The sequence below is a fragment of the Phaethon aethereus genome (assembly GCF_964289735.1).
Source record: "Phaethon aethereus genome assembly, chromosome: 2".
Classification (NCBI taxonomy): domain Eukaryota; kingdom Metazoa; phylum Chordata; class Aves; order Phaethontiformes; family Phaethontidae; genus Phaethon; species Phaethon aethereus.
The window spans coordinates 116331697-116355565 of record NC_138582.1 but is presented as its reverse complement, the minus strand read 5'-3'; the positions used below and the strand labels follow the sequence as shown (position 1 = coordinate 116355565).

Genomic DNA, 23869 nt, shown 5'->3' with positions numbered 1-23869 from the left:
AGACATTTGAAGATTAAATGAGTAATCCTCATTAAAAAAAAAAAAAACCTCCTGGGGGGTGAGGTGGTGGTAGTGTATTTTAAGTTAGGCAGAAGACTTCCTTTGTTTCCAGGACATCCTCAGAGCTCTCACTCCCCCAAGGAACGGTTTATTGATACTTTTGATACTATCCAGTACCTTGCACAAGACTGGAATGATGTACTTTCAAAGTCAGGAGAGAAATCCAACAGAAAACGTTTATTTCTGCTCTGATACATGACCAAGGGGGTAAACTCTTTTTCCATCAAATGGGAGATAGAGTTTATACATACAGATACCATTGTTTTTAACTCTTACTTTCTTAGTTTCTAAATTTACATTTAAACCACAAATCTTGTATGTTATTTATAAAAGTAAAAAGGCTAGTTTATGAATTAGCATTTAAAAGAGGCGTGTATGTTAAAAGAATTAATCAATCAGCTCTTTCATGAATTTTCTTCATTTTTTTTGTCAGGAACAGCTACACCAATGGGAAAATGGTGAGAGGATGTAAGCTGTATGCTCCTTCAAAAAGAAATTATAAAAATAGAATAAAATTAAAACAAAATTTAAAAAAATAAAAAAATTCAAAATAAAATACCATTTTGTAGACTCTCTTCTTTTCTCACTCAGTAGTTCCTCCACCAGGGAATTCACTACTTGGAAAGTTTACAAAAAGTCTACTGTATTTTTTTTCCATACCTCAGCAAAACTCCTGATTACTGTGGTATCTACCAAACCTCCTGCTTCCTTCATGAATCTGATAAGAGCTAATGTATATACCTGACTCACTTTGTAAGGCTTCTTTCTTTAACTGAAATTAATTTTCATAAAAGGCAAATCATTCTTCTTTTTCAAAACTAGAATTTCACATATTCACTCAAGAAAATAGGAACTACGCGCAGTTTACAAAGTAGCAACACTCTCAGTTGACACAAAATATTAATCAGACTGCTACATTATATTGACAGGTAATGAGTTTTGGGGGGAGAAAGTGTTGGAAAATTTCAATAAGTAAGTAATTTGACAAATTTCACTTTCGTTTAGAAACTAATTGTGAGCAGGCCATAACGTGAAGTGTTGCCATGGTCTGATTTAACACGTAGATCACAGTGCATTCTTGTCCATGTTTCGATGGCCCTGATCGTTATAGTACCAGTCTTTCTTGAAAGACAGACTTATCTTTGTGCATTCAAAACATGCTTTTCATGAACATCCTCTTTATCTAGCATTTGCAAAAAAACCCGTACACTGCTTATGCAAATACTACAGCATCTCAGTGCTAGAAGATTTGGAGAAAACAAATAGAAAATGACACAAAATTTGTCCAAATCTGGTTTCACCCAAAAATCCAAACGAGGAAGTCACAGAAAACTTTCTGCCATGTTAAATAGTCTTGCTGCACCCTGAAGGCAATATGCAGCAACGCATGAAAAGATAATTTTCAAGCACTGTAAAAGCAGTGAACTCTAACCAAGGCATGGCTTTTGTATAGTGATTCAGATGGTTCCTGTAAAGCAAAAATGTCATGATTTTTTGTTCCACTTCGGATTTATTTTAAGGTCCTAAGTCAGGAAAGATCTTAATTTTATGGCCAGGCACCCTTTCCTGTATAACAATGTAATCTTAAATGAGAACTAAGTTCCTCTTCACTGAAAGAGCTTGAGTTTATCATGCTGACTTTAGGAAGACGTTTATGAGAGCTCTTTCTGAGCTGCTTTGGGGTCCTGTTTCCCATGCCTAGAGGCGACTGGGCCATGCTGGACCACAGTGTATGCTCCTGCCTCCCCTCACGGCCATCCCAGGACAGGGTGGATGCACCAGTTTCTCTGGCAAGTGACAGAGCTCCCAGGCAAAGCCAGATTCAGTTGCTATCACAGAGATGCTCTAGACCAGGGGTGGGGAGAACACCTCCAATTGCCTGAGCAAAATGTTTTGGAATAGTCATTTAAAGAAGCAATTAAAGCAAAGGAGGCAGGAAGGTCAGCAAGTTTCTGTACAATACACTCCCCGGAATGAATAATTTCCTCCAACAATCTAGTTATGCCTTTAAATACGGTGCCAAAATATGTGTATGTGAGCATGTGTATTGCAATCATTGAAATGAAGAGACAACAGGGGGGATGACTAATACAAAGGGCTAAAATAAATCTTGCTGTAAGTCCAAAATGTTCCTATAGAAACCTTGTATCAATGGTGGCAACCAGCAGCAGCATAAATTGCTGCTGGAAAAAAATTTCCCTACATCAAGTACTATCACCAAATATTTATATTTTCACATGCTGGGACTGTGTATATATGTTTTCAGAGCCAAGACCTGAAACTTCAAAAGACAGAAACTAAACAATTTTAAATTGGCTGCCAACAAACAAGGGTTTTTCTACATAATGATAATGATATACAGGTTTGCCTCTATACGTGAAGCATGCAATAGTGAGCCTGACAATCTCAACATACGCTTCAAGGAGCACTCATACACTACCAGCACTTTAGAGAGCTCAGAGTCCTCCTTTGCTTATGGTTTTAAACACCAGCAGTGCACTTGCCAAAGCACCTTATTGTTACGCTGGAGGATAGCAACCTACAGATAATAAGCAGAAATTACATTCAAGGTTTTAAAATTGCAAAGATTTCTTTTTCATTATACAAGTGAAGAAAAACCTCAAGCAGCCAGGGACCTTTCATGGAACAAGACAGCAAGCTTTAACTCCTCCCCTTAACGTCTTCCTGCTCCTTACAGACATTACTGTGAAATGCCAGGAAGAAAAATTACATGAGTGCTACAAAAAAATGGCCTTAAAAATGTAACCTGTCATCAGCCAGGAAAGACTTGTGGCTCTGGGACTGACTCCATTTAACTTTTTCTGTTTCAGTGTTCATGGGAAGAGAATAATGTTTATTTTCAATGGTTTTCCTTATTGAAATGACAAGCTTTTCTACAGCCCCATGCTCAGGCAGCCTTTAACTTAAAAGGCACTTTGGAAAAGGAATTCTCTTCAACTCCTCCATGCTGTTAATTCATTTCCAGTTCAGCTTTTCTTTATTTTTTAAATCTTATGGATAGCCAGCTTTCAAAAAGGCACAATCCAGGTCTCACCTGCTCAGCTAGAAGAAAGGAGAAGTGTGAAGTGAATATGCCAAGCATAATAGGACAAGTGGAGGACTTCTGTTTGTCCAACAAAAGGACTTTTTGTTTTGCCCTCTAACCAAAAAGTGATGGGAATGCTGGACCAGGAACTAGGGGCTTAATTGGCACACTCAGGGTTAATGGGAGCAGGATTCACAAGACTGAGGTTTAATCCATCTTTCACTCCCTGGAGATAATTCTCAAAGTCTAAGCTTAGATGCCTAGGTAAACTAGATGGCTTTTGTACTGTCAGTGGAGACTGGCAAGTGCTTCTCCAGTGTTGTTTCTATGCCTCTCTCTCTCTCTCCATTAATTGAGTAAGAAAACAGAGTAATTTCAAAATGTTCTATTACTGGCAATTACTAGAACAGTAATTACTACACTTAGGTATCAAAAGTTACATGCAGGGAGAGAGTTTCTCATTGGAAAATTGAGGACAGTATTTCTTTCCTTCTCCCCCCTTCCTCCAAATTTCACTGCCTAGACTGCAAACTCTCTGAAGAGTCTGTCTTGCAACGTGTACACCTCACTTTCCAACAAGATACTGACATCAGCAATGACAACAATACAGTGCTTCATAGCCTTGTTATTGATTCACCTAAACAGGCTCTTAAGAAAAAACAAATCAATGCTTGCTGGCCTGCACGATGCATGCAATAGAAGCAGCAATAGCTCATTCCAAAAACCCACAAGTGCACAGGGCACTTGCTCCGGGTTAACTCCGTGCATCTTTGATTCTGGTGGCAACTGGCTGACTGGAGTCTAAATAACTTGGCAGCCCTGCAGAGCTTGGTCCCTCCAGAGGAGAGGTGAGGATCACCTGCTTGCACTGCAGCTGGCTCCCAGTTCAAACAGGCAAACTTGGTTTCCAACTGTTAGTCCCTTGTTCCTCATAATTGTGTTTACCTTTGCTGAAAATAAAATAAATAGGAAGGCAACAATCTGATCCAGTTCCATAAAGCCAGCATCAGAGTAATCCTGGACACATTGCTAGTTTATCAACAGCTTCAGGAAATACCCTGGTTAATTTGGTAGGAACTCCCATTGTAAAAATCTTTTTGGATGCCCCGGAAAGCAGCTCCTTGGCTGGCAAGTCAAGTAGCGTTTCCCTTGCCCTCCAAATTAGCTGGCTACCCAAAGGAAATTACTAATCTTTCAGTTCAAAACCAAAACACACACAAGTATAATGAGCACCGTTTTCCTTTGTGGAAGAATAGATAATCAACGGCTTGAAGAATGGAGAATATACATTTCTGTTAACACTTACTCTACTGTACTCTGTTTGGGTGAAGTTCTTCTGTATCACCACCTATACTGTTCCTATCACAGCACTTTTGACCAACAAGCTGAGGTATTAAATTGATTATGTTTACAACCTGGCTTGAAACCTCTGCAAGAAAGAAAATACAAAAATACTTAAAAACAAACAAGTACTGATCTGTTTTATCTGCTTCCAAAATATCATTTACCACTGCAGAATTTGAGTATCTACTATGTAAAGTCAACATCAATAGTGAAATTCCCTAGTTAAAATGACTTGTAAAATTTCTAGCGTTTCCTTTTAGTTTAAATTTTCCAATAGGGAGTAAGTTCACTTGGCTTTTTTCTAGTTTTCTTTCAATTATGCATTTTCTTTTACTTCTGGCTTTTACTGTTGACTTGCTTCCTTTATATACTAGGGGTTTTGCTGGGGGAAGTGCTGCAGAAAGTCCCAAGACCCCTTGAAGAGCATTTGAACATCTCTAAGGCAGAACTCCAAATGTCAAAACATCTCTGTGACCTGAATTTCTCTGGAAGAAAATCTTAAAGCAGTTTCTGCAATAAAGCCAAAAGCTTAGAGCAACAGGAACAGAGGAAGCATGAGGGCTGTCATTTCCTCTAAGAGCAGCAAGATAATGATTCCTATTAACACCTCCCAGAGATACAGCCCGTTCCAGCGGGCCATATGTGACTCTATTCCTTTTATTATTTTTTGTGCCTGAAAGACTGGATCAGTCAACACAATATGAAGGAATTAGCTCCTGGCACTATCTTGTGTGGTATATGTGTATTTGAGACACAAACTAGTGGTTTTACTATGCATTTTCACCTATAGATTTCACTGCTCTACTGTACATCAGAGAAGTGACAAAAGCATTATTAGCTTTTAAAAAACAAAACCATGATGTCATCAAATCCCAAATGCTGTTATCAACTGTTTCAGTTACAGATAAATGACAATTCCTAATCCTCTGTATTAATGACAGCTATTCTGAAAGGTCCGGCACTGCTGACACCTAGAATGGCTGGATTAGAGGTATAAAGGTATAATTACAGAAACACCTGCACTGTCTGAAAGGATACTATCATCTTTATTGCAGTCTAGATTCTGGGAAGTTCAAAATAAGCAAAAGCTTGAAATCTTTAATGACTATGCTTACAAAAATGCTCTTGAAAAACAGCTGTTCTAATCCTTTTTCAAAAGTTCATTCCAATCTGCTGTTTTTAGGGGGGGTTGTTTGTTTGTTTGTTTAAGTGTATTTGGTCTGTGAAAAGATGAAAAGCTCCATTACTTTACTTCCCTTTTCAGTCAATAAAAACTCAGTGGGAGAGAGGCAGGAGGAAAGAGAGTAGGATGCTTTTCCTGTTACGATAGCAAGACTTGGGAGACATGGGTTCAGTGCTTGGCTCTGACACAAATTTCCTGTGTGACCTCAGGCAAACCATTTGGTGTTTCAATTATTTATTGGTAAAGCAGGGATAACCACTATCCCAGACAGGATTTGCTTGGATAACATTTATTAACATGTCAGAGGTGCTCAAAAATTCATGTACTAGACTCCTACTGACCATATACCCAAAATCAGTAGTTGAAAAGACCCAAGGTATGCCAGTGTATCACGCAGACATCTCTCATAAAACCATATTTGCCTACTACCACTCCTCAGCCTGCAAAGCAAATACAGTGGCTTGAAATTTCTACAAAGACAAACTGCAAGGTAGAAGAAAGACATAAAATAATGTGGGAGGAAATGCAAACTGTTGCTGGGGAAAAGGGATACAAACCCTGCAAGTATTTATTAGCCCAGTGCCCAATACCACACCACCCAGCTGGACCTCCTTTAAGTAAGCCATCAGAGGTACGATAGCAAAGAAAAACAAATTAAGCACAAGATTTAATGTTTTTCCTTTGTTTTTCTAACAGCTATTCAAAACCATATAGTCCATCCCATCCTTGTCAGTGTAACTGAGGGTCTTGTGTAGAAATTATGACAAACTATGCCTGGAAATTAGCCCTTGCCCACTTGGTGGGTAGTGTACACTTCAGCTAATTCAAGCATGCAAAACAGGTGTCTTGTCTAAGACAATTTGCCCAGACTTCTGGAATAGTCAACACAAAGAAACAAGCAATGCCTAGAAGGAATTCATCACACTGTAAGTTAGATGGGCTGAGTTTTCTATTCCTCTCTCTTGGCTATATTAGGAGTACATAGGATGACTGACTTTAGAGGAGACACAGATGTTTGGGCAGACATCTGTTAGGGAGAACCCCACCTCTCTGCTGCTGCTGTGAACACACAGACACACACCCTCTTCCCACAGAGACCAGGGAAGGGACAAGGAAACAGGTCACAGTCCTTTAACAGGCAACATGTCGAAGAGAAGGTGATCTTCCACATATAAAACTGGACTGAATATAACATTAAAATGCAATGCCATGGAAAATAAGACATAGGCTGGAGATTTAGTTTGGTCTAGTTGGAGAATTGTCTCAATCTATACACAATATTGGTGCCTCGTACAAGATCCCAAATCTGTTTCTCAGTGATTCTGCCTTTAGTGCCTATCTGTAAGCCATATACATGTATTTACCTCATACCTTTCAACAGCACAAGTCTTAGAAACCTGCTTAGAAATGTCTTACTGGGTCTATACTTACACAGATTCAGTGACAGTTACCTGCATGTAAGGGATGGTAGTATTTTTCAGCCAAAAGGCTATAAAAGTAGCTAACAACAAAGAAGGTATAATACTTCTTTTCAAGTAGCCCAAAGAGCTGGTTCCGTCTCACAAAGATGGATTACTCTGAATTTCAGCAATAAATTTACCTCAATAGTGAGGTTTCCCTCACTTGGCCACCACAGTATTAATGATGGTATTTTTGTGGTTTAACAAAAGCTTTGAGGGTAATAAATAAATATTAGAAATGAAATCTAAGAATATGGCTCCTCTACCAAAATTTATTTTGATTTTCTTTATAGTTGACACAAAATCATCTTTTGAAAAACATTGTGTTGAAAGAATAAATTTCTCTGTTACTTACATTTGTTAAAAGAACACTCAAAAAGAGAAAATTATAACATGGACTGTAGAAAAATAGGTATTGGTAATGTATTCAGACCTAGCTAGCATTTTTGCAGATAACCACAGAAAAAAACAGGGAATGTGAGTCAACTTGTTAACACATCCTGCTGATGATATTACATATACCATTTAATCAGGGAGGACTGATTAAGACTCAATCCTCTTTGGAGGTGTGACTCAGGGAAGTGTTCTCCACATTTCCTTCAGGATTAGCCTGACCTAGTTTTACACTGCACTGAAGGAAGTCAGGAACACACAACCAGCTGCTTGCCCTAGGTGAGGGACAGCAGTCCAAAGCTGGAGGGGCTCAGCTACTTAAGATGATCTGGCCACAGACACAAGGAACCTTTTATTGTCTAAAAAAGCAACTGATTCATCTAGTTCTGCTGGACTTTTTTTTGTTTCAGTCATTGATAGCTCTCAGTGCCTCTCTGGGCTCAGCACACATCTTAATGTACTCACCATCATCTGCTGAACATGAAATATTTCAGCTCCAGTGGCAGAGAGGCGGTTTGGAAATGAAATGTCAAGAAAAGCTCCAGGGAGAGTGCTTGGTCCGGCATTGTAGACCTGTAAGACAAAGATGCATATAAACGTATAAAAATAAATAAAAATAAAATTACATGTATGACTACTCATAAATGGGAAGCTACTGTAGAATCAGAGCTGAGATATAGGTAAATTTGAAAACTTTCAAATACTATGCAAGTTTTTCAGTGTCTTCAGATGAAGACTTCTTTTGTAAATATCAGGATGAAGTAAAAGGTTTAGCTTATCTAACGGTCTTTAGGCGCAGCTCAAGTATCAAGTGAGAAGCAGTTTTGCAGGATAATTACCATAATTATATTTTTATTATATATATTATTAATTACCATTAATAATAATCACCGATACAAACAGAGTGAGACTGCTACCTTATATAGAGAGACACTGCTAGTACTCTTTGAGTGTTTTGGTAATACCATCGGCAAAACCCTAAGAACTATTGCTGTCTCAGTTAACATTCTTATTTCCGTCTGGTAACCACTGCATTATATTCAGCATATGTTTTCCTTATGGAGCAGAAGCCAAAGTAATGATGATTGTGACTACCGGACTGTGGGTTTTGCTGAGTGAGCTGCCAGGAAATGCATGTGAACAACTTCCATTCAAGTTCCGAGGTTTCCAATTAAATGAAACTCTTAGTGGAAAACATCGGCTTTCTATCAACCCCCCACAAATTTTCAACAGAAACTCCAAGAATTTCCAGTCCACCACTGAAACATATCCAGTGAAAAATCAAAAATTTGTGGGTTTTTGCTGAAAAGAAACAATCCATGGAAAAATTTCAATGAAAATAACCTTTCATGTCTATCTACATTTTTTTATTAGGAAAAATATTTCCTGGTTGTTTCCAACAACACATATGTAAGTGCATGCAGTAAAAACATCAAGCCCATTAGAATATTTATCTGCACTGAAACAGTACTGTCAAAAGATGTAGCAATCAGTTGTTAATTGTGCAAAGTACAAATATTAAAACCAACAGGTTTTCATTCTTCAAACACTGTTTATATTTGAAGAAATGCCTAGCTGATAAAGAGAATTGGTTCACAATGCCAAATCCTTACAAAAACCCTGAGGCTCCAGGCAGGGGGAGATATCCCACTACAATGCAGCATGATAAATGCTGCATGAAATACAAACATAAAGTTTTATATTAGACATTTAAAAAAACTTGATTATCTCACTGAGATCAGATATAAGAGTTAAAGCAGAAAAGACATTTTCATTGCACATCTTGTTACTGAAAAAAAAAATATGTGGATATCTGTTTCCGTATTGACATTGGACATGCTATAGATTTTCATATATAAAAACTGCTATAAAGTCCCAAATTTTTGTAGATCACCTCTTTTTCTTGGTTAAGAAACTATTACTTTTCTCCATCTGGAGAAGTTTAATAAATGGCAGGCAAATTATTAAAAACAATTAAGGAAACAGTGATACAAACCATGCTTTGCCCATTATGAAACTCTACCCTTTTTCTCTCTGACACACACAGTTATGAGGTTTACTATGTTAGTGGAGAGCAGATCTGTGACTTGTTACAGTATAATTTTCTACTTCTATATGGAAAAAAAACCTAACATTGAAACTTCTGTGTGCATGAGAGACAAGAGGATGGGGCAGGACAAATGGTGGCTCTGCCAATACATAGATTCTCCCTCCCTTACCTGTTATCACTTTGTTTTATTGAAAATATTCATCTAGTTAAAGCATCAGTACATCTGTTCTTTATCTGCTTTTAACCAATAACTGGTTATGGGGGCGAGGGAGCGGGGAAGACCTATAAACCCTCAAGAATGAAATCAGAATCACAAGAATTAATAGCCTGGTTCACAAAAGCTTTAATGTCCTGAAATCCTGCTTTCACTCCTTTTCAGTAAATAGCTAAGGGCACTGCATGACAGTAGGGGCTTAATTGCTCTGGACCACAGTCTGTCCACAGAGGCAGACATGTGTTATTCATTATGAGCTAAGTGGCATTCATGCCTAGGAGAACAGAAAAAAAGGCAAAAGACTATTTTTCACAATAAATTATTCCCCCACCTCCTGTGTGATTTATCATTCCCTAGTTCCATCTAGTGGTCAAAAAGGATTTGAAGTGCTTGTAATAGAGACAAGTTCATTTTGGCCACATCACAACAGTTTGTTACAATAAATCATCCATGTATCTTGCCAGATCAGGAACCCATCTAACTGCCATCTGAAGGGTCATCTATGGATAGTACTGGAGTAACACTGAGATGCTACGAGACATTTAATGAAACCTTTTCACACCTGTCTCTCTTCCCTGTACTGTACTCTTATCTGTAATGCTATAAACATTTTCATACTGGGGGGCATTTAGCAGGTCTAAATCCCTTGCACAGGTATGCATTTGTTCTCACGGATAAAGGCTACCCACTCCTCTGATCAATGACCATGCCACTAAAAAGAATTACTCTTCTCTTTTAAACCTGTGACTGCATCCAAGATGTGGCACTTGAGTATCTAGAGCTCTTTACTCAGCATGTGATGAAAGGGAAAAGATAAACAAATGGTAGTAGCTTCATTCCTATGGAAGTGAGATGCCCTATTTGCAATTCTTGTTACCATATATTCAGATAAGGAAATATACCATCCCCACATGCTGTAAATATGGCATTCAATCAAGAATGGATTTGATTCCATTCACAGCATACTGTGATTGAGAAACATGCACCAAAGCCCATACCACACTCAGAATAGAAAGGATACAAAACCAGAATGTGCCGTCAAGCAGGAAACCAGTCAAAATAAGGATCAGTTTTACCTGCAGTGTGAAGTTGAGAGACTGGAAAAGGCATTCGTGCTTTTCCAGCTGAACAAAGTTGGATGCTTCCACAGAATCACCGTAGAAAAACGAAGTAGGGAAGACTTCTCTGAAAGATCAAGACACAGACTTAATAAGCTGTGTTTGTCACCAAAATATTTGTGGCAAGCTAAATTGCACCCCTTGCTTTCTGGTCATGTGAAATTCTACAGGACCATTTTGCATTAATCTATTATTTGTGATTTGATTTTGTCTTGACAACACTAGACTACACAAGCAGCATCTCAGGTGACCCGGGTTAAGATCCTGTCATTGAAGCAGGCTTCTTCTGATTACTTATCTTACCTCTTTTTCTCCTTATCACAAAACCTCTTCTCCAGGGCCCCCTACCATGGATGATTTGTGCAAGTCCTATAGCTTGCGTAACACAGGAAATCATTGCACTACCAAGTTAATCTGAAGAAACAGTTACTAATAGGAATACTTTCAGTCACATATTCATTAAAGTAACATCTCAATTTTATCTATCACTTTACATAGCATTGCAGGAATAAACACTTCATTAATTATCTGAGTTTCACTACCTTTATGATTAGTAGATGGTTAAAGGGAAGAGTAGAGGGGGATATAACTTGCTTTCAACTACAGTGGCACAGGCCAAGTCCTCCTGAACTACTTTTATCACCTTATTACAAAGTAAAATGCAGTAGGGTTTTATCAGAAAAGGCTTGGAAGCACCACACAGTACCTGGAAATCCTGCAGAAGAGGACTAGGACTGCTTTAAGCATCCTTTGTGCCTCGTTCTAATCTCAGGCTGCTCCATCGTCTGGAAAGTGCCCTGGTGTAATTTCAGACAAAACTTGGTGAGGGACTGCCTAAAATCTGCTTCCTCCCCAGCCTGTCCCTTTGGATCAGAGCTTTTGAGAGAGGATTTTAAGCCTGTTTAGAAACATTTCCTTTTTTTCCTGCTTGCGTCCTATGCTGGGTATTGCTAGGGGAAACAGTGAGAGAGAGATTTATTCCTCCCATTTACGGTGTTGTGCCAGAAGGCTCCTCCCAAAAATGGCACAAGCCCTTCCGGGCTATTTATTACCAGGGATGAAGTTTGCTCTCGTAGACTCAAATGCAGGACAGCTAATAAAAATAAGCGTTAAAAATACACTGTCCAAAAAAGAGTATTACTAATATTACCATGTCTGGGAATGTTTTGCCCTCCAATAAACCCAACTTTTCCCTGGTAGTTGGACATTTCTTTGAACTTGAATTAACTAAGCTTTGCCTATGAGAGAATAAAAAAATAATCCACATAGTCAGTTGGGTGGGGTTTATAAATTCAGAGACCTTGTGCTTCAGAAAAGTACATTCTGAAGAGAAAGGAGCCCAATTTTTAACAGTTTTTTTGGCGTGCAGAATTCTGTAGGTGACAAACAGAGATCTAAAGACACAGATGAAAGCATTCATATCTGTAAACCTGTATAAAAATACATCTGTATCAAAGCATCAAGACGTAAGGGATACAGAATTAAATGTCTACACAATCTGTAACAATGAAAGCATTCAAGAACTTCCAGAACACACTGCTGAGCCTGTACTCTCAATACAGAGGAGATTTTTGTCCTTGCTAGTCATCTTGTGAGGTCCGATAGTGCTCTTCACTTCTCTGAGCAGGCTCAAGCATATCTTCTACCCAATCTGTCTATTGTAGCAGTAATTAAGGGATTTTATCTCGATGCAACAAGTAGGGAAATCAGCTGTGGTGAAAGCCAGACTAGGCCATGAATCTGAGTTTATCCAGCTTTTCAGATAAATTACATGTCAGTACAGTAACTTTGCTCCTACACATGTAGCATGCTGGTCTAGGCAATCTTCGACTTCTATTGATACCAACCTGTACTGGTCATTTAGGCAATACATATTCCCTGGCATTGCCATAAATGGTGGCTAAAACAGACACTGACCTCTTGGGGACACTGCTAATGAGTTTTTGTTTCCACAGTCTCAGAACGAATGTCAACTTTCTCAGTGTATGTGGATGCTAATTCCCCTCCAGTGACCAGGTCCCCCAGTTCCAACTCGAGCACTGTCTATGCTAGAGGATGGTCTGTCTGTTGGGACTGACCACAAATCTTTCATTCTAGACTTAGGATTGTAATGCAGAAGTGGAAGAGAAGGCCCCTGAGTACAAAGGCAGGAACTCACAGATGTGCAGCCCCAGGGAGAGGACAACAGCTATGTGTTATACAAGTATTTCAGTCAAAGAGTGAGTGATATTCCTCGGCTGGTATTCAGACACCTCGTAGACTAAGGAGCAGAGGGAGTGGGAAAATGAACAGAAGCAGAAGCGAATTCTGATGGTCAAATTAAACACAAAGGCAAACAGCTAGACTCCACTAAGCTCCTTAAAATCCCAGAACATTTGACCCTAACCTTTGGCCTGGTGATTCTCAACCATATCCTTAAAGACATGCCCTAAGGAACAATATGTGATTTACTTGTTCTCTTTTTATTTTATTTTAAGGTCCATCATACCTACAGCATCACATGAATGAATTTGGATATCATCACTAAAATACCTACAATAAATGTCATGGTAACTAATTAGCATTAGCTAGAAAGGAGTGAGAAAGAGATACAGTGTTGGAATGAAAGGCACGACAAATAAAATTTCCAGATGATGAATGAGGTTGTCTGTATTTCCAGAGTCTGGGAAACAAGGAAAAAGCAACAGTCCAGCTACATGTAAACAAAGAATTCAGTTTTTCACTGGAAGAGACTCAGATGTTATTGTTAGGATTATTATCATTTTGTTGTTTTCATTTTGTGACTGGTACTTACCCATTGATAGATGAGTCCACTTCATGCATCAGGGGGACTGACAGGGTTAGAGTATTATCATGCAGAGATTCAGTGCGTTCTAGGTTTCCACTGTGCCAGAAAGAAAGAATAAACATGCTGTAAATTGACAGCCTTTGCAATATATCATACAGTTTCAGAGCTACCTTCTCTCTGCCTTGTAGTCTGAGCCTCTCTATTTGAGTGATGTCAGCTCTCCTTAAGAAGCCTCTTAAAAGATTAAGAGTTACATTTGTTCACCCACCTTGGAGAGGGCACACACATAAAAAGTGTTTTGCGGCTGCTCCTCTGTGGCTGTGACATGATCAGGCTCACACTGAAAAAACTGTTTTGGAGCAAGGTGTGAATTCAAAAGGCAGCGTGAAACTACAGCAACCATCATTCACAGTGGAGAGAAACAAGGACATTTAGACTCCAGTGCAAGGGTTCATTTTCTCCCAGCCTGACTGTATGTCAGTTTGGGAGGGATACACACACCCCACAGCGGGTCTTGACTCCGTAAATGAAACTGCGCTTTCACCGTACCTGCATTGTACCACAGCACCAATTTGGTGCCACTACAAGCAACTTGAGGGTAAGCCCCTCATACTGAACCAGCCGTAAACTCTCAGGAGTTCCATCCTCTCTTCCTGTACTCAGTTGCCAAAATGAAAGCACTTCTACTTTGTATTTTCAAAGGCAGTGGCCTCAAATGGTCAAAAGCAGAAGGAGGAAAGAGAAAAGTGAGCAATCATTTCTCGTTTGAGTCAGTTTATTTCAGTGTGAACACTTTTGTATGAAGTCTGGGAAAGGTTCCTGAAATGCATGTCCAACATGCTAACTTGTAATTATTCTAATTCTAATGGTGAGTCTGCTTGGTGGATGACACAAGAACAATCTTGAAAGATATATATATTCCCAATTTCTTCAGCAGTGACTCTGGAATCTCTTTTGCCTTGCAGTTTATTGGATTTACTCACAAATCAAACTGGCAAAACAAAAGATGTGATTGTTATTTATTTAAGGACAGTATCACTGAGGCAACAGCAGGCAGTAACATCCAAAGTGATACCATGCAGATGATGAGTTGCTCAGATTACAAAAACAGAGCCTGCTGGCTACATACATGCACAGATACAGCTCAGCTTTCTGCAACCAACACATTGGCCATGCCTGCTAATAAAACTATGGCCCAGATGGAAAAACCCACAAGCTTTCAGTCCCAGGAAAAAACAAGCTTAATAAAAGCTTTTCCTCTGAATAGGCCCAGAGAAGAGTCCAAGATGGAGACATTTCTCATCCAACACAAATACCAAGATACCATGGCGGCAAGCAGAATAAGCAAGTAGAATTCCATACAAGGTTCATGGGTATGTGCTTATCTGTTTCAAATGGAGCAAAGGTACTGTCAGAAAAGCAGAATATAGCTCAGTGAATCTAGGTCTAGAAAACCTGTTCACGCCAAGAAGCACAGTAGAGGGTTTGGGGTTTTTTTTAAACACAAAGAGTAAATGTAACGTAATGTTTAGTTATTTCACCAACTGATTTCTTCCACTGTTGAACCAGTCTCTTGTTACAGAGGCAACTGCCAGATTTGCAGCTTCAAGGGACAGGCTTAAGTGGCCACTTGAAGGGCAATACTTACTCTCCCTTGACACTTCTCTGCGTCCAGCCATTTCTGCCAGACTAGCTCCAGTTTTGTGTGGAAACTGTCCCCACTCAGCACAGTCTGGCCACAGCACAAACACTCCCTCTTTATTTCCTTATCGCTGACTTTACCCTAGGGCTCCTTGCAACTCTTCTGGTAGAGAGATTTTATTACACTTTGACAGCAAAAGAACTGAGCAATTGCCCAAAGTCACAGAGGGTAGTCAGCACTGGGACCTGCACTGTTGTCTTTGGAGGTTCAGCTGAATCCTTTGAAACACAACTGTCCTCCCTCCCATCCTTCTGAAATGAGAAACCTTCTCTTAACCCCTCTGAGTATTCGCACTATGTGTACAAACCACTATTTATGTCTTTGCTCCACCTAAAGGCACTGACTAACCCTTCTCACTCCTTAGGGCACAGAAATCTGAGGAGTGAGGTTACAGAGGAAAGCCCTTTGCTATCCAAGGCTGGAAAATGGGCGGTACAATCTGGAAAACACTGGCTAGGCAAAATTAAAGCAGTGCTGACCCATCTTTGCACCCGCTGACATTCACCTAGCAGATACTGATACACCTCCCTGACCTAGAAGCATCACAGGGTCATCTGAATGCACGACGAACTTCTCACAGAGAATAAACTTCTTGAACGTAAAATACATGGTCTTGCCTCTCGGATGCGAAGTCTCACTGTCAGTGTTTCATACCAGCCCCAAGTACTGCAGAACCTTGTTCCCACCTACAGCTGTTACTGCAGGGGAGTACTATGCCTTACAAGAGCAGCCACTCGGCAACTGCTACATCTCATGTCTCATCTCCAGCCGGTCAGTGAGGTGTCATCAAATTGGGAAGGAAAATACAGGCTGTAGATCCTGATTTTGACACGGGAGGGTATGAAGGTGTCTCACTCCCACAGCAAGTGGAAGCAGGAAGCAGTCACACACCCAGGACACTGGAGGAGCAGTTCATGGCCCAGGTTAATGTAGCTGTGCTACCGTCAGTTCCCACACACCCTGACAGTGCTTGTGACAATCACTCATGGAGTCTGCTTGTTTGTGGCATATCATCTTAGAAGGGACAGAGCCTGTGTCACAACTTTTATTCTGCCTGAAATAAAATCCCTATGCACGCATACTTGGCATCACCCTAAATCAATGCCTGCTGCAAGTGCCCTTGGGGAAGTACCCTATTCAGCTGTTTCATGCAGTTTGTCATAGCTCACTGAAGGATCCAGAGGGGGGAAAAAAAATAGACATGCAACTTTGGAAACTGTCAGTGAGATCCCTGACCATCTGATGAAAGCATTTATCTTTTTTGGTTTGCGTCCAAGCATGCTTATTTCATTCAAATGCTGGAACAAATGGGTCTGCCTGGTGCTGATCATCAACCGCAGCTGAGCTGAGCTTGATACAATGCCCACAGGGATGGGCACAGAAACACAAGGGCCTTCCGACTGAGGGAACACGAAATACTCCTGCAGAATTGTAACTGCTTGGCAAAGAAAGCCTAAGTATGATCCTACCTCATGTTTCAGGAAGCTGCATCACATGGTTCCTCTATATTATCAAAATACATGCATTTAGTCCCAGTAATTTAACCGCATTTACTACACATACGTATGTCTACAACTAATACCACACAACTGGCAAGCATATGCAATACATACTTCATGCAACAAAAAATATCAAAGTCATCAAGATGTACAATGGTTCTCTTACCTTTGGGCAGTGACAAGGAAGGTAAGTGTTTCTTCCTGCCCAGACAAGTGGCTTGTGTCAAAGATCACACTGAACTCATACTGCGCAAAGAAAAAGCAGTATTTAGAGACACCATTTATTGTTTCAAAATTTATTTATTCTGAAACTTCACATATATTTTACTAGTCTAGCTGTACAAAAGTAGCATATTTTGATACGTGTAAGAGAGCTTCCTCTACTGTAGATTAGCTTTTAAATCTTAGCAATTATGTCTCTCCAAATAGTAGAGAGTCCAATTTTTCCTTCATTGTGAAAAGGCATTTACTAGAATTGCCATTCAAAGATATTTCTTGAGGAGATCATCTGCCAGGGTAAGAGTCTTCCAGTATAGGGGGAACACTACCTGAAACTACCTCAGCACCAATCTTGCTGGTCAAGAGATCTTTTGGGGGAATAAAGATCATGCCATAGACCTGCACAGAGACTTTGAGCAACTGGCACAAGCTAAAGCAGCATTCAGGCCACCTAGCATAATGGATAAAATCAGGTGCTAATTTTGAAAGGAGAATCTACTTTGACGACCACGGTAGCACTATATTAAGTTCTCCATGCAACAACTTTTCTACCTAACTCCAAAACAGTTTTTGGCCAAGCAAAACAGTTTCCAAATTCATGCTAATTTCAATGGCTTGCTGAAAAAAAACTATGTCATTCTGAAGCAAACAACTGAAATTCTTACATTTCAGATAATATTTTGCTACTGCATTTGTTTTTTCCATTCCGTTTAAAATATTTTCAAATGTTTCAGAAGAGCATGTTACAGTCAGTAAAACACATAAACCAAAACATTTCATGTTGGTTCAAAGGCTATGTCAATTCAAATGGAAAGGATTAGTTTTTGAAATTGAAATTTTCTGAAAAATTTCAGACTCATTTTTTTCAGGTCATCCTGAAGTTATTCCTCATCTTCTCACCTTTCTGTGTTGTTATTTGCACAGCTCAGTTTAGTGACAGAAAGAACCCAGCTGGATTTCTAAACATTATGACAGAGTTCATCTTCTATTACCGAACACAATCCTCTTTAAAAGCTACCAGGAAACCATAATACGAAAAAATCATTAAGACAATGATTACAATTACAATCATAATTGTAATTCGTACAAGGTCAGTTGCACTTTAACATGAGAGAAGACAAAAATAAAAACAGAACAAGGCAACATAAATAAGATAGATTGTTTTCTTATTTTCTGCAGATGAAATATGTAAGTTTTTTGTAGCTGCAACTCTTGCGTAATTTTTCAACAGCATCGTATTGCAGTGCACCGGGCACTGTCATTGGCTCTATCTGGTGAGAAAGAGGACAGCTACCCACTGTAACTGTGAAAGGCTTAGATATCTGGGTTAGAAAGCTACAGAAAGTACCAGTCGCAGACATTTAACAGAGCAGTTTCCTTTCCAGCCACTCCTTGGAGACAAAGAGGTGAATGGACCATCACTCTGCAAATGCAAATATCACAACATTACCCTAGATTTCGATCTCATGAAAGGAAATCCCACACTGCACTTGAGGAAGTCTGACTCCAGCAACTCACAGGCAATGCCCAGCTCCTCCTGTAAGAAAATAAAAAAGACCATGAGATGATAGATTTGGGGAGAAGAGGAGAATTACTAAGAAATACCATTGTGATGAAGTATCATAGAAAACTAAACACTTCCCATCATAGCACTGTTATTCTGAGAAAACTAATACTCATTGAACAAAGAAAAGTGCAGTGTTGCACTTCCTTACTGCACCTCAGACCAGCACTGGGAAGAAGACAACCATCAGAATGTTACTCCAAGATACAGACCACGGGAAATACCGCATGACTAAACACACAAGTCAGGGGATCAGCCCAAGTTCTTGGATAACTCAGACCATCAGTTGTTCCCTCTGTTTATTAAAAGACAGCTTTCGAATGTTCCAGCATACAGGTTCCCCAAGGTAGTCTTTCCAGGTACCAGTATCATAACGAGAGAACTGTGTTGGGCGACAGTGACCAAGCCATGCCACACACAGATGCTAGAGAAAATCTTAATCTGGTCCTGGTGTCATTCACTGCCCCGATCTCTTTCTCTGGCCCACATGATGAGCCACATTGGTACGGATACCAACTTTCTTTAGTGATACAATGGTGGCATACATAAAGTAGAGGGATGAGCCCCTCCTCATTCCAGAGATTGAAAGACTATGAACATGTCAATAATACAAATGAAAAAGGTTAGAGCAGCCTTATCCTGCTTGACTGGCGATGCCACTACAATAACAGAAATACTTCTGTTGAATGGACGAGTGTTTCATTACTCCATAAAATAAGTGTCTTGGCCCAGGTTAGCACATCTTCATCTCCAGATTATCAGGGAACAGTTTTATGCTCTGCCACTGTGGACAAGTTCACCTCGTTAAACTTTAGGAGTGGGATTCAGCTCCAGAATCTGATACGTACTTCCAGGTGCCTATACAGCAAGTGACTGCTCTGTGATCTAGGTGTCACTGCTCCCGTTGTAGTCAATGGATGTAGAAAATGGATCAGCAGACCAAATGCAGATGTTTAGTTTAGACTGGGCTGAACACCTCTCTAGGCCCTAGTATTGACTAGATCATCACTGGAGCTATCGTATTGATGTTGTGCAGCTACAATATGAATGCCTAAATTTAGACATCTGAATCTAGAAATAAACTCTATTGTAGACATGTAGCTGAGAATCTCTTAGCTACAGGAATCATAAATACTATTTATTTGATCTATTTTTCATATCTACAGCAGTTTGCAAAGCCAAGGCTCTGTTTCCTTATGCACATTTCCCAAATCACCTCAAACATGAGTTCTGCTTTAAATTTGCATTTAAAATTTACATGAGTACCATTCTCACTGGAACAAGCACATGCAGAAGTAGCTTCCTGAACCATGGGCGCAGGCTATAAGCACCCCAGGAAATGCCTCTCTGCCTTTCACGTTCTGACCCAAGCACAACATTAGTGCTCTACAGACATTAACCTAGTTATGAGTATGACAGCACTCAGACACTTGATCTTTTAACTGCTTCCTGTAATACCTGAAAGACAAGATATCCTTTACCTTCAAAATAATGATTCAAATCAGGGCACACATTTATAGAAAATTATAGACCTAATGCCACCTTATCTGACTCAGACAGTATTTCACAGGTTTCATATGAAAAGAAAATAACATGAGGAGAAAATCAATATATGCTTGGAGATGCCTCATGGCATGATATTACTCCAGTACTATTCAAATGCCAGAGCAGTGACTTCCACATTCAGCTTCTTTATGGATTTGTTTCCTTGCAATCTTCAGTAGGCTTCTATTTCCAGAAATACAAAAGATGTCACTGCCCACCAAATCAAGTATCTAGCTTCAGTCATCCAAAGTTGCCATCCTCATATGCTGTGTTAGATTTTCTCCTCCATTTAACACAAAGCAGCAGAGTAAGAGCTTCATGGGTGAAGCATCCCCTTTACTTGCCTTTTCCTCTCGGCAATCTGGGCGGTTCTCGAGTTTTATGCGAGTGATCAAGTGAACACAAACTCTGAGCAGCTGCGCAACCAAACGAAAAATTTCACAGCTGTTTCCTCTGGGAACATTCTTGGTTCTGTGTTGTTCAAATGTCCCTTGCTGTCTAACTGTGGCAACCTATGAACTCTCTTTCATCAACTCCCAGCCTCTGTTCATTCAAGAGGGGTTTCTATTTACATAGCTGTCTAGTGGTGACAGTGACCAGACAGACCCAAGAGGCTGCCTCCTCTCCTCAAGGCCATATCCCTTCACAGATGTCAAAAAACAGGATAACAGAAAGAACTCTCATCTTGATAATGGAAGAAGTGCAGTACTTCTTCATTTTGCATGTTGGTGGCTGCCTGCCTTTGCAGCCCTGACAGTAGGCAGGCAGATGCCAGTTGTTTTATAATGGCCTGTTAAGTAAATGACAGATAATGTTGCATTGGGTGGTTTTGCTGTTATTGCTTGCAACAGCTTAATGGATGCAGTAAGGTTGATTTGAATGACCTTCTGGCTTCATTAGCATACCATCCAGTTTAACGATTAATATTAATACAACATTACTAAAAAGTTCGATTGGACTCTAGGAAAAGGTTCTTCACCAAGAGGGTGGTCAGTCACTGGAACAGGCTCCCCAGGGAAGTGGTCATGGCACAAAACCTGTCAGAGTTCAAGGAGCATCTGGATGATGCACTTAGTCATATGATTTAGTTTTACGTAGTCCTGCAAGGAGCAGGGAGTGGGATTCGATGATCCTTAGGCGTCCCTTCCAATTTGAGATATTCTATGATTCTATTAACGCTGCAAAGTCAAATTGTTCAATGCTAGGAAATAGCAGAAATAAGTTTGCCTGCACCACACTGATTCAGCCTTCCACACACTGCTAAATTACACAGGCTACCCAGAAAACTTCTCCCATGGACCCCGTGCCTTGCTCTGTGATTAGGATGGAAAAGCTAAGCTAATGAGTAAACATGTTGTTTTTCCTCCACTGCTTACTGTCTGGTTTTCAGGTTTTATTTGCAGTGGACTATTTTGGAAAGAGAGAAAAGAGTTTCTTCATGGGGTTTCCTATGGTGTTCAGCTCTGTAACACATGGGTACTCCGTAAGCACTAAATAAACTCAATTTTCACACTATTCCAACAGGCTGAAGGGTTGGTGCTGTCTTATCTAACAAATAGGGAATGGAAACAACACAACTCAGGGCTTACAGAAATTCTGGATGCCACTCTTTGCTGACGTTAGGTAACGCTTTTAGTGTGCAATGCTTCTCTATGACAATACAACCCAGCTGAGAACTCAGCTTATTGCATGAGTTTCCATAGCAGTTTCTAGTTTGCTTAGAAAACATAGCCAAAGGGGTTGGAAGTTTCCCTTCCAACGAGACAGTGTGAAGCTTTATCTGGAAAACTTTGTTTTCTTTCTGAAACATTTCACAGTATTTCATATTCTTAGGAGAGTTGATCAGATAAATGGCCAGCTATTAGCCAAATAGCTGTACTATTACTGCGTAACAAACACAGACCTGGGTATGAGAAACACGAAGCTCAGGCTGGCTCACAATCTGTTTCTCAAAGTCCTTTATTGCAGAAAGGAAAGTTCCTGATAATTATAACATGAGCAATGAAACAGTCAAGTTCTAACTCCATTAGAAGGGGTACATGCGGAAACAAAAACTCAACGTAAATCCTGTAGCATAATGCTGTCAAACATAATCCCTAGGGTATGTGATCAGGGGTATAAGCAGAGATGTAACAAAATGGCCTTACTTCTAGATGTAAGTGTTTTGAAGCGTAAATATTATGTGTGATTTCAACTAAGTAGTGCAGGAAGCTGGCAATGATCATATTAATATAGTGCCTAGAAGCAGCTACCTGGGAATGTTGCTATTTGATAATTTTAAGACTTAAAAGAGGAGAAATTTCAGCAATGCTCATGTTCTTCACCATTTCTTCCCATCTCTGCTGTTTCAGATATTCATGTGGTGCACCACACAGTCTGCACAAGGACACCAGCTGTCTCCTCCATGGGCTTCTTTGGCCAGTACCTGTCTCAGCAGAAGTGGGCAACTGCTGAACATGGGAGGTCTAAGTATATCTGACTACAGGCTGACAACATGGGATGTGCCTAGGAGCAATGGCCCCTCATATTCTTGTCCCTAACCCACACACTACATGCAGTCAAGTCCTTACTGCCCAAAACAACTCAGACACCTGCCAGAATAAAGGAAGGTGTTCACAGAGTAATTTTTTGAGAGACAGGTAAACAAGCTAGATCAAGCTGAATGCTTAAAACAATGCATGCAGCTTGGTCTAGAAAGTGTTTCAACATGAGTAAAGCATTTCAACCACAGAGACGGGATGCTTGATTATGGGATGATTATCTTACCCTGGAGTAATTCACAGGCAGTATCCTTTTGCTGACTTCACCTAGCTGATTATCTGGGGATGTAAAAGATTGAACTACTCCAGATTTTGCTCTTTTCCTATCACAGAGATCCTGACTGGACTGCAAGAGAACCACATGTTTTTTCAGGCCACACAAGGTAGGTTATCAGTAAGAAAATAGCTTGTCAGCACTAGAACAGGTCATACCAAGTAAGTCTTTCACTGCATCTATTTTGGCATTTCAAAAGCATGTCTTCCCTTAATTTTATTCGATGGGCCCAATGTTCTCATGGTACCAAGGTAGGACCAGTGCCAGCTGGAGCGAAAGACCAGATGACTTTAGGTATGATCCTGCAAAAGGCCCCTTATTAGAACCAAACCCTGCTCAAAGACAGCTGCCATTTGTCCCCCCTCCTCCTGAAACAAACATTCTTAGAAGATTTCTTAAATATTGTTTACTTTGACCTTGAAGGGTCCTTTTCAACTTGGTTAACCGCCAAATCTAAGACTTAAGAAGAATGAAAAGGGAATGCATTAAGAAAACAGTAAGAAAGAACTGCCGGTGGAAGAAAGGCTGCCTGGCTCTGGATAAAAAACAGTCACAGGTCAGAGACTCTGTCTCTGGGAAAAGTCTTCATGTTGACACACCAAGCAACATGCTGCTCCTAATTGAACTCCCTCTTCCTAAGTGCTGATGACCAAAACCTCCATCATACATGAAATGGCACAGCCCAAAAAAGGATATTGAAACTTCCTCAGCTTCACCTTGACTGTTTTCAAATCAGATCACGTATGGGTTTTTTTTCCCCAAGAGAGTCTTGTATAACTTGTATGTGATGACTTATTGATCAGCCAATACACCCTGACCCTCCTCTGCCTCACTTCTGTCCAGCCAAAAGCCTCTAACCTTCCTGAGTCT

General features: G+C 40.0%; 1 protein-coding gene across 1 annotated transcript in view; it reads right to left on the bottom strand.

Moving 5' to 3' along the window:
* The window catches only part of ITGA9 (integrin subunit alpha 9), a gene marked incomplete at its 3' end in the record, with an annotated part of 228236 nt that overhangs the window by 33927 nt on the left and 170440 nt on the right, over positions 1 to 23869 (bottom strand). Inside the window, exons 19-23 of the mRNA XM_081996300.1 lie at positions 18527 to 18613; positions 17024 to 17103; positions 13663 to 13752; positions 10827 to 10935; positions 7952 to 8059 (exon numbers count right to left, since the gene is read on the bottom strand). Coding sequence (XP_081852426.1) covers positions 7952 to 8059; positions 10827 to 10935; positions 13663 to 13752; positions 17024 to 17103; positions 18527 to 18613 — 474 coding nt within the window. The remainder of the gene's footprint in view (positions 1 to 7951; positions 8060 to 10826; positions 10936 to 13662; positions 13753 to 17023; positions 17104 to 18526; positions 18614 to 23869) is intronic.